Source organism: Girardinichthys multiradiatus, chromosome 19, assembly GCF_021462225.1.
Source record: "Girardinichthys multiradiatus isolate DD_20200921_A chromosome 19, DD_fGirMul_XY1, whole genome shotgun sequence".
NCBI lineage: Eukaryota > Metazoa > Chordata > Actinopteri > Cyprinodontiformes > Goodeidae > Girardinichthys > Girardinichthys multiradiatus.
This window is the reverse complement of record NC_061811.1, coordinates 22,059,222-22,071,239: the sequence shown is the minus strand read 5'-3', so window position 1 is coordinate 22,071,239 and position 12,018 is coordinate 22,059,222. Positions and strand designations below refer to the sequence as shown.

The 12,018-nt window shown below is 37.8% G+C and overlaps 1 protein-coding gene across 4 annotated transcripts in view; it reads right to left on the bottom strand.

The window, feature by feature from the left end:
- Positions 1-12,018, bottom strand: part of alk (ALK receptor tyrosine kinase) — a 541,946-nt gene that overhangs the window by 31,252 nt on the left and 498,676 nt on the right. For all 4 annotated transcript variants that reach the window (XM_047345720.1, XM_047345721.1, XM_047345722.1 and 1 more), the window contains 4 exons: positions 10,837-10,947; positions 7,257-7,398; positions 5,229-5,396; positions 3,891-3,989 (listed from right to left, as the gene is read on the bottom strand). In XM_047345720.1, the coding sequence (XP_047201676.1) occupies positions 3,891-3,989; positions 5,229-5,396; positions 7,257-7,398; positions 10,837-10,947 (520 nt within the window). The remainder of the gene's footprint in view (positions 1-3,890; positions 3,990-5,228; positions 5,397-7,256; positions 7,399-10,836; positions 10,948-12,018) is intronic.

Sequence of the window (12,018 nt, the reverse complement as noted above, 5' to 3'; positions counted from 1 at the left end):
GTGCTATGCATCTTTAGACACAGTCAGCTCCTCCATGTTGGGTGAAGAAGACAAGTTTTTTGAAAATATTTTTAGATGCGGCTTCATAGAATACGTTTTATGAAAAAAGGGTTTGTGCGACAGGGTTGTTAACCCCCCCCCAAAGAGGGCACAAAACATGACGAGTAGTGCACAACGGTTTGATTGAACTAAGGTTGTAAAATGTTAAGATTTCAAAAAAAATACAGTACCTTGCTAACGTATTAAAATGACAAACTTTACTTTATTAGGGTTGCATGGCATTCAATTTTCCTGAATCAATATTTTACAAAACAACATTTTGCTGCAGTTATAGGAGTAGGTCTTGGGGGTTTGTCTCAACCAACTTTGCACATCTTGAGACTAAGATTCCTGCCAATTCTTCTTTGCACAAATAGCTTAAGCTCAGTCAGAGTGGATGGAGAATTTCTATGAACAACAATCTTCAAGTCTTGGCATTGATAATCAATTGTTTTTAGATCTGGACTTTGACTTGACCATTTGAGTAAATGAATAAGCTTTGCTTTAAGTCCTTACATTGTACGTCTGCTTGTATTTTAGAGCTCTTACTGCTGGAAGGTGATCAACCACCACAGTTCTTAAGTAGTTTGCAACCTCTTACATGGTCTCTTCCAGGATTGTCCTGTATTTAGTTCCATCGGTCAACTGTGACCAGCTTCCCTGCCCTTGCTGATGAAATGCATCTCCACAGCATGAGGCCGCCAACACCGTGTTTGACAGAGAGACAGGGGGGATGACATGCAGCAAAGGTCAAAAGATCAAGAATTCAACCCCAGATGGCTGCATCGAGAACTAACAAACCTCCAAATATGGGGTGCCAACTCCACCATGTGAATCATCCATCCATCCATCCATCCATCCATCCATCCATCCGTCCGTCTGTCCAGGTTTGTCAACTAAAGTTGTTCATGAGTTTAATTAACCATTTTTTTATGTTGCTAAAAGCCTTTTTCTCCACTTTCACAGTTAATCTGAAAACATGTTAAATGACATCTTTCAGAAATGCTATAACATAATTTCTTTAAAATTCTTCAAATTAGGGATAAATGAAGATAGCGTCATTTTATATGGATTTCTCAGAATCTATTACAACACCGACATAACTGTGCGACTCTGCAACTTTCTCTGGGTTTCACTTAGAAAGCGACAAAAATCCCTTCCCGGAAATGATAAACGTCAGTTAAGGTCAACAAATGATGAATGGTAGACAGTAGAAAGTAACGGCCCAGTTTATCAAGTCAGATAATGATTTATCAGTCTATTCTTCATGTCACACACTTCTCATCTATTCTATTAATCTGTGAACATTTTCATTTATTCCATTTCTGTCATTCCCACCCACATCCTGTTTCCCTAAATTGATAAATGGCAATTTTCTGTGTAAATGATTTACTGTGAATGTTAGGCTGTTATGAAACACAATTCTGTTTCCATGAAATTACTACTGTTTTAATCAAATCAGCATCAAATTAATAAAATTGCTTTAATATTCAGCACTGCTCTATTTTTTTCTCAGATTTTAATGCTCCATTTTATCAGGTCTGATTTATTTACATCACTTCAGGGTTTTCTCTTTAAATCTATTACATTTTCTGGTCCTTTCTACCCCACACAGCTGCCACCAAGCTGTCTTTGCTGACAGCCTAATAGAGACCTGTCCCACATGTTACAGCCCACAACATTCTGCAAAACGTTTGGGATTCAATTTTAATCAATAAAATATTTTACTCTCAATAAGATTTTCCAAGTCAGCTTTTTATGTTGCTGCTATTCATTATTGTCAAACTAACTGCAGAAAAATAAGGAATGAACATGTAGGTAAAAAAAAATAGCATCAAATATTTTTCAAAACTTTTCTGGATATAAAGGGAAAAGCTTGTGGAGTTGTTGACTGAATCTGCATTGCTTCTGTTAAAGCTCAGACAGATGGTAGCTATTTAAAAAACACTTTACAGTGTTTTCTATTTTTCTCCTGTTCCTCCAAGGAGCTGACTGGGGATGTCTAAATGGTCAACTAGCTTTTAGCCAGCAGCGAGGTTTTGAGCATCTCTGTCTTTAAAAGCCTGTCAGGTTCAAATGCATGAGCAGACTAGAGAACAAGGAGGACCACAGGTTCCAGATGAAAGAAGTGCTTGATAAGGTCATCTTTTCTCCATGAAGAGCTGCTGATCAACAATTTTTTTCTTTTGTAGTGTTTACTTGAATGTCTGTGGCCCACTGTTTTGATATCATAGCTGATTTGTTCTTACATTACTTAACTGATTTCCAAGTGCTTTTAAAGCCTCCATATCAATGAAAGCATCCACAGAATAGAAAGTTTTAAATATACAGTACTGTGCAAAAGTTTTAGGCAGATGTGAAAAAATGCTGTAAACAAAGATTGCTTTCAGAAATATATAGATTGTTTATTTAATCAATTCACAAAATGCTAAGTAAACGAACCCAAACGTACAGCCAAAGTCATTAAGAACTATCTTCAGCGTAAAGAAGAACAAGACTTCCTGGAAGTAATGATATGGGCCCCACAGAGCCCTGATCTCAACATTGAATGTGTCTGGGATTACATGAAGAGACAGAAGGATGTGAGAAAGCCCACATCCAGATTTGATTTACATTTCTCTTGTTCATTCACTGCATTTTGTTGATTGATGAAAATAAATGATTAACACTTTTATTTTTGAAAGCATTCTTTGTTTACAGCATTATTTCACACCTGCCTAAAACTTTTGCACAGTACTGTATAAAAATAACGTCCTATGTATTTTGTAAATTAAACTCTATTTCCAAAAGAGTAGATAGGAAGTCCCTTGAAGTGGGAAAGTTGGATATTTGCCCCCAACCTTCAAGTCCAATATGCCGGCTTGGTGTTTGAAAAGCTGAGACACCGGCTGTAACAGTTAACGGTTTGTATCGTCAAAGCTTAGCACTGAACCTCCCGTTAGTTAACATAAAATCCAAATAAATACACTGTTATTAGATGTATTGCTATGCATAATTAGCCTATGGAGCATAGCAATTAGCATATCCCACTGGTTTTCCAATTTGCAACGGGAAGATGGTTGAGTTGGGTTTGGTAACATTCCCGGTTCCATGTTCTGACTTAAGTGGTTCACTTCTGTCCAATTTAGTTTAGTGGTGAGATGCATTGCAAGTGTAACCCTGAAAATTTGAACTAAACATCATCATCTTCCACCAACTTTGCGTTGATGAAAATAAAAAATATCCACCTGTGCATTTCTGTGGAGGTAATGACCACCATCTGCTCCGCGTGTTTACCTGTCTTGCAGCCCCATATCGTCACAGATTTTTCTTATTTTTTCAGCCACTGATATTTACATGTTTAATAGGATCCAAACAAATGTTACAGCATCATATCCTTGTAAGATACAGCTCAGGATTTATCCAGTCATCCACAGTCCATGACTGCTTCTCTTTAGCCCACTAAAAACTCATGTTTAGGTATTAATGATGGTTGTAGTTTGGCTTCTTCTCTCAAGCTGACTTATTATAGTTCTCTCACAAACACGGACTCATTCACGGCCCATTTTGTCCATATCTTTTTTTGTTGTGTATTTCCTATTTTCAGGAATATTGCTTTAGCTTTGTTTTGTTTCAACTTACGCCAAAGCAGAGATCCATGTGACTGGCTACAACCAACCTGATTCTGGAAGGATTTTTACAACCTCAGCTTTCCATTGTGTCAGCAATCCTCCAAGAGCAGGAATTTATGACTTTTTGAGCCAGAGGTTTTAATCCCACCTATATACTCTGCAGATGCACCAAATATTTTAACTCCTCTCCATCACTGATAAGCTTGTCTCTGTTTTTCAGCGTCTTTTTCGTGATGTTACCTTTTAGAGGATAAAGGAACGGCTCTCCATCTGGACCGAGGAACGACGTACCGTCATCACCATCGGCTTTGGGCTTGTCTTCTAGAGAGGTGTTCCCTCCTTGACAAAAGATCGACAAACAAATTTATATTAAAAACTGGTAAAAAAAATTAAACATTTATTCTGCTTTTATTTATAGAAAACTCTGCTGTAGGACCCATGCTGAGAGGGCGCAACATAACTAGCATCTTGAAGTGGGTTTTTATCAGTATCTGACATCATGGAAAGGGCCCCTTAAGTGTGACTACAGCAGAGGTCGCAATCTGAAGTCTTCCAGTATAGAAGTATCAAGAGCAATATTAAATTTTGAAATAAACACAAGGAGAAAGGCCTTAATTTTTGGAGACTTTTACTGCTCTTTTGCAGGATCGGGACAGGCGGAAGTTGGGGTGAGTTGTGCTACATTTGGACGTTGACATTTCGGTTAACACAATGGAATGACTATGGTTTGTCAAGCTGAAATACAAGGATCTTTTCCATGACTGCTGTCACTATATAAAGTAATTTGTACCAAAACGAGGAGAGTAGCAAAACTGAAAGACTTTAAATAAAAATTGTAAATCAAATGGTAATAAAAGACCATTTAGAAAAGTTTTTTAATTAGTGAAAATAGGTGCTGCAGTTTTTCCTTTAGCAGCACTTTTAACATGTAGTAGAAAGGAATGCAACTGTTGATGCAAATGATTCTCACTAACTGGTTGGTAGACATCTTCATAAGGTTGGCTTCTGGATTTATTGAAAGGGCAGATGTCAGACATTGCCAGTGTTCCTAACACAGTGTAGAACAGCATGGAAAATAAGAGTATGAAGACATTTGTTTTTCAAAACACAGTCATAGTGACTGTATGTTTTTCTTCAAAAATGGACAGAAAATAAATTGAGAACTCTAGAAATTTGAGTGTGAAGACAAATTTAACTTTGACATGTAAGAACCTGTATGAAGGAAGCAGCCTGAGTTACTTATAGGTAAGTCAGTCAGACAGAGGAGACTGGTTGCAGTCTCTTCAACCTGACACCTGATTGCAGAAACGCCACTGTGCTTTATTTAATGGGTAGAGTTTAAGCTCAGTGTATCCCAGACTGGCTTAAAGAACAGATCAAAAGTTAGGAAAATAAATCAAGAAAATATTCAAGGTAAGCATTAATATTGGAGCAATAAAGCCAAAAGGATATATAAAAGCAAATGTTGAAATATGCAGAATTGTGGTTATTTAAACAATAAAAATAAGATATTGCCAGACAGCGTGAAGCAGTTTATTCGTGAAACTTGGTAAAACTAGCAGATCCTCATAAACTCACCTCTGTAGCCTCCACCGCCGCCTCCTGACATACATCCACCCCCGCCACCTCCAAAGCCACCGCGGGTCTGCCAGAACTTATGACAGGCCTGCCCTCCCTGGCCTCCCAACACCAGTGGTCGGCCTCCCTGGCTGACAGGAGTGCTGTCATTCCAACCTCCGCCTCCACCTGTCACAAAACAAAGCTGCACATTTAATGTGAGCTAAGACAAAGTGCTTCGGAAGTTAAATATCCCACACTTACACAGACAGTCCTCCGTCAGCATACAGAATACATAAACCAGGGCGGGTTACCACTGACTAAGTCGTCTTTGTCTCTAGTCTTTTTTTTGTTTAGTTTTGGCTGGGGAAAAAGTAAGAAAGGCTACCATCAAAGAAGGTTGTGTTTAATGCCAATCAAATTGTGTATTCTGTCGGTCAAGAGCAACTTAACCTATCGAAATGTTACCAAATGTGGAAAACAATGGAGAAACTACAGAACCACCGTTGAGATCTTAAGGAAGTACAGCAACAACAAAGGCTTGCCTGCTGAAACTGAAAAACACTGCCAGATAAACAGCTATTTAAAATGGCTAGAATGTTTGCAAAATTAATTAAATGTTTTTTTATATTTGCAACTGTCCACGGACTCTGTTGTGCCTCCATATAAGTTACAAAGAGTGGTCTTATCACAGTTTTATTTATTTATTGTTTTTATTAGTCCCTGTTTCCCCCTCTCTAAGGGAGGCCCCTGCTTCAATAACACATGATCACAGACTGGGGATATCATATAATTCTATACAGTCTATATTACAATTTTCTATCTAAAAGTGGTTGTAAAACCCACCACTGGCCAGAACAATGCTTCTACCTCTGGATTGCAGGAGTCCCTCAACAGGCCAGAATGGCATTCATATTTCACCAACGTCTATGTGGGTTCTGTTTAATTATCATCTATCAAGTTCCTATCTCAAATATTTGAGAAGCTATAATTTTACATGGTGAACTAATATAAAAAAACAACCTAAAAGTACTACAGAAATGTCTCTTCTACTTGAAAAACGTGCTAAAGAAACCAGTTTGATGATTTGATGATAATGATTTGAAAATTACAATTCAGTGACATTTTTGCAGATGCTGGAAAAGTGCAAACAGTAAGAGCAACTACTGTAAAAGGAAAGTCATCATAACACATATCTCTTTAAAGCCTCTCTGCCCATTCAAATGGCAACATTTATACTGAACCCTTTAAAGCAAAACAGGTCTATATATTATTATTAACAGCTGTTTCCAGCTGGGCCTTTTCAATTTACCGCAAAAATTGTTAATGACTTCAACTCTGGTAATAGACAATGTTTTCTTTTCTTGGTGTTTTTTAGGCCTGTTGTGATCTTGGCCACTGTCTGCACCTTGCGACAGAAAGGTTTGCTCCTGTTTTATTAGGCATCACCAGGTGTTACCTGATGTGTTAATAGGTAGTAAGTAGGCAGGTGAGATGATTGCATAGGAACAAGTGCAATTTGTATGTGGAGGATCCATATCAACTTGTGCTAATGAATTAAATCAGCATTATAATGAAGGGGTCAAATCACTGTTTATAATGGGATTTCTAAATTATTGATTGTATATTGGACAGAGGGTAGAATTATAGTACAAATATAAGGATTATTATTTATTGGCAGCTCTGGTTAGGACTGGGGATATAGGAGAAGGGTTGAAGAGGAATTAGTCTTGAATTTAAAGGGAATTAAATTAAAAGTAGCTACCAACTCAAGTTTCTCATTGCCCCTATTCTCTTCTGACACAGAACAGAATTATAACACGGTTTTATGTTTGATCCCAGACTGACACACAGGAATATTTCTGAAACATTAATCAAGACTTTAAGAAACTACGTCAGTTTGTAAACAAACCGCTTTTCCCTGAGATGGGTTGTTTTACTGACAGATGACTGCATGTTTGCATACACAGCATTTCTTCCAGCAGCATTCACACAAACAGCACTGAAGCACATCAAAGCAGTGTGTGTGCGTATGCTTATGTTGTGTACCTGAAGAGTGAGACCTCCCGTTGCGTCCCGGTTGGCTGGGGTCATAGTCCATCTGCTCCAGCTGGTTTTCTGATTGGCTGCTGTAGCCTCGGCCGCCTCCACCAGCGGCGATGATGAGAGGGATGTAAACTCTTTTGTCCACCTATGTCAGCATTTTTAACACTGTTACAGTGAATCAGCATCAAAGGGACACTTTTACAATTTTATAATAGTTCCATTAAATATTTTTCTAGTTTCTGTTTTTCCCAATTTTTCAAAGTTAAAATGAATCTAATAATTTTATGTCAAATTTAACTTCTTCTCATGCTAACTATTGATTCGGTAAATTTTAAATAAAGTCAAATGTTGATGAATTCATTTAAAGACAAAACAAAAAGATCTGTAAAAGTGCATTTTCTTAACCTAGTAAATCCGTCTGTTTAAAAAAAATAAAGAGGATTACAGCTCAATTTCTTCGGAAACAATTATGATTTCAAAGTTTCCTTTAAATTATCCAGAATATTTTTGAGAGTGAATCTAATATATATATAATATGCTTTTTCATTCTGAGTTTCAGAATCATTATTTTATACTTTGCTTTGGTAAACAATATAAATTCTAACATCTAATTTTAGAATAAACACAATCTAAAAGTGTGCACTGAATAAACTTAAAACAAGAAATCTATTAACTATTATCTTTTAGCTACTGTATGTAATAAATTGGATAGAAACTGTTTAAACCAATATTAGCATAATTATCTGTAATGTGGAGAAATGCCAATATTAGCCATGGAGGAAATACTTGCACAGCATTTAAAATGTTTTACAGATGGTTAATATCATTGTTGAATTTTTATGCAAGGTCAAGGGTTTGGATAAGCGTTACTCTTGTGCTTATTTGAGATACTTCACTGATAAAACAGGTAAGCACCCTGAAGAAGTGATCCAGTATTTATGTAATTTGGTCCATGTGTAGACTAGTAATGGGGACATAAATTTTCAATGCGCTGGGAAGTGTAAAACCACACCAGACTGGGTAAGAATGAGCAGCATGAGAGGAGCAACAGTGTGATCAGGCAATTACCGAAGCTTACAACAGTTAGTCAAAAAAATTAAGGTCAGCAAAAACAGAATGCCTCATAAACACATTGCATAGCATCATCAGCATTTTATATTGAGTTTAATACAGATGTTACAGTAGTATGAACCATTGTTTTGGTGGCACCAACATACATCATAAAGTTTCTAGTTTCCCAAAACTGAACACACCAAGAGAAAGTCCTACATGCCGATACAACAGCTATTCTCATGGAAATTAAAAATGAGACCTCAATCAAACCATGTCTGATAATGCTGTCTACTGTGTTTATGATTGACATACCTGTCTCTCTTAGTTGTCGGCTTATGACAGTCCTCTGTTGTATATTAACATGTACCTGTTCTAGATTTATGCTGGAGCATCAGGATCCTCCGGACCTGGACTAATTGAGACACTTTTTCCCAGTGTCTCAGCTTTTATAAGCTCACCTCTACTTCGTTTGGAGAGTTCTTTTGTCTCATCTTGTGTAACACATGTATCAGAGTATTCTTCACACATCCATACTTGATCAGGTCCACTGACCTATTCAATCCCTCATCTCACGGATTTTCATCGATTATTTGATGGTCCTTTTCATTAAGCTAAATACACATCCATCTTTTGTCATGGTAGTGGAGCAGTGCAATGAAAACATAGGGGCTCATTCAGGACATTAACCCAGGACTTCTCTGCCCTACACTCGTTGTTCTGAACGACTGTCAGATTCTCTGGTTACTGCCTGTAATAAATCACTATTATCCAGATACCCATCATTGGCCTGCAAGTCCATCAAAACAAGCAGAATTCAGCCCATTCATTGTGATTTTGTGTGTGAGTGTTTATACAGTGGTTTACAAAAGTATTCACACCCCTTGAATGTTTTTATTTAGTTTTGTCAGGTTACAACCACAAGCTTTGCTTTACTTATTTGCCATTTTACGAGACAAACTAACATTATTGTGAGGTGGAAGGTAATATGACAAGATTTTAAATCTTTTTTGACAAATAAATCTCTAAAAATTGGGGTGTGCATTTATATTTAGCTCCCTGACTCAATACTTTGTTAAACCACCATCTGCTGAAATCACTGCTGCAGTGTTTAAGAATATTTCTCTATCTGTTTTGCACATCTAGAAACTGAAATTCTTGTTCATTCTTCTTTGTGAAATACCTTAATCTCTGTCAGATTAGATGAAGAGTATTTGGGAATATCAGTTTTCAAATCCTGCCACAGATTCTCATTTGGATTTAGGCCAAAACTTAGAGTGGGCCATTCTAAGACTTTCAGGATTTCCCTGTATTCAGCTCCACACATCTTATCTAATCTAACCACATTGTCCCTGTGCTGAAGCATCCACAGAGCATAATTCTGCCACCACCGTGTTTTAAAGTTGCAGTGTTCGTTTTTCTTCAGATAGTTCTAAATGCAGGCTCAAAAATTACATTTTGGTTTCATCTGATCAGAGCACTGTCTTCTACGTGTTTGCTGTGACTTGTGGCAAATTCCATACCGCCCTAGTTATAGTTTCCAATCAGCAATCATCCAGCCATTGAGCAAGTTTTCATCTTGCCATTTTCCGTGAAGGTAATACTTTCAACAGATTTTTTCCTCCTGACCTGTACATCTATGTAGCATTAGGATAGACCTCTTGGCTGCTTCTTTAATTAAAGCACTTCTTGCCCAGCCTGTCAGTTTATGTGGACCACCATGTCTCGATAGGTTTGTATTTGTGCCATAATCTTTCCATTTCCCAACAACTTATTGAACAGCGCTCTGTGAGATATACAAAGCTTGGTCTTGATGCTGTTTGTTCACTAATTTTCTCTACCTAATCTCTGAGGTCTTCACAGAACAGCTGGATTTCTACAGAGCTTAAATTAAACAGCTGGACACTATTAACTGCTAAGCTAACTTCTAAAGGACAGTGTTGCAAAGGAGGAAATCAACTGCATGAAACACATTTCAGATTTTTATTTCTAAAAGTGTTGCTAGTTTGTGTTCATGTATCACATTGAATCTAAATAAAACTCAAGCTTGTGGTTGTAACCTAAAACGATGGGGAAAAGGTTGAAGGAGTTGTTCTTGGCTTTAGTCAGTCAACCACATTTTATTTTGGTCAAATAAAAGGACTGATTATCATATTCAGAAGATGAAAGTGATTAATTTTATCAGATATTTAAAACTAAAATACTCACAGAGGGTATGAGAACTTTATCTTTTTTTATTTATTTATAAACAACCACAACATGTTGTCTTTTAGCATAGAAAATATGGTGTGCTTTTCATAAAGTCATATTACATTTTTTATGTCCCATCTTCTGGTGGCTATAACTTATATAAATAATAAACTACTTTTGACTCAACAACATTTCTTCATCTGCCATCCTTTAACATGACAAATAAAATTGCACTGCTGATTTTTCCCTATTTGACCATGACCTAAAACCCATTTACAAGATTCAAGAGCTGTTGGTAAATATTTAAAACCACCATCCTTTGCAGACCTTGATCCGTTCTTACCTTGAACACATACGTTGCCCCGCCGCCTCCTCCTCCACCACCTTTCACTTGAGATCTGTCCACCTTGGGGCCACTCTGCTCCATGCAGATCTTGTTCAGCACGCTATTGGACTGCAGCGGGGGGAAAAAGATGTCAGTTTGCTGAAGAGTTTCACATCATGGATGTCAGATATGTGAAGACAGAGCAGCAGCTAAATCCCAGCTGCTTTGAGTTCAGGAGTTTAGCTTTGTAGCAGTGAGCTGAACTGAAGCAGCCAGGTTGTGTTTGTAAAACAGTTTTAGTTTTTGCTATTATTAGATTTGAGTTTTTTAAATTCTTGTTACATAATAGAAACAGCTGTGATCACGAGTTTCTTAACTGCAGGATGGGATAGAGAACTTACTGCATCACCCTGTGAAGACAGGGGGCTACACCTCTCCTCTTTTATAAGAAATGGAGCTGGACATTTTGCTGGTGAATAATGTCAGAAGCAGCTCCTCTACCCTAACTGAGATTTCAGGGACTGATGTGGCTGCTTTGTGTGTGCTATCATGCTGAACAGCCTGCAGCCGAGCCTACATAAAGTGTGCAGGGGCACACATTTCTTTCTCTGGCTCTGTCTGAGCCTCAACTCCCAGATCTGTCTGAGCTGAAACTCTTAAGAGGCCTTGAAGGGAGGACAGGGTGGAAGTCTGACTGTGATTGACAGGTGGAGGGGCTCAAGTGGTCCAAAAGAAGTCTTCTGATTTTTTATGTTGCAGTTTCTCACTCTACAGTAAAAAGACAGGGTTGTGTGTAAGAAGCTTCACACTTGTGTGTGTGTGTGTGTATTTCTCAAGCCAAAGGAGCTCTCATCATCACCAGGTAGATCTTGGAGGAAGGTGTTGCTCTAGTTGTCGGAGCTGAGAGTTAAACTTTGTAACTCCATCTCTGCTGTATGCACAGAGCACTTTATGATGTGTTGAGCAAAAACCTAATAATCGCAAGAGAGGAGAGGACCCCAGTTATTTTTCCTACTCTGAAACAAAGACCTCAACGTAAACGAGCCGAGTGGGAATACAGAGACAAAGCACAGGTATAGCTCAGCAGTAACGATCCACAGAACTGTTTGAAGGGGCCACACGCTATTGCCGGTTCTGGAAAAAAAAACCTGGCTGCACAGAATGGCATGTCTTGCTTCTAAACAAGCTAAATAACTTGTT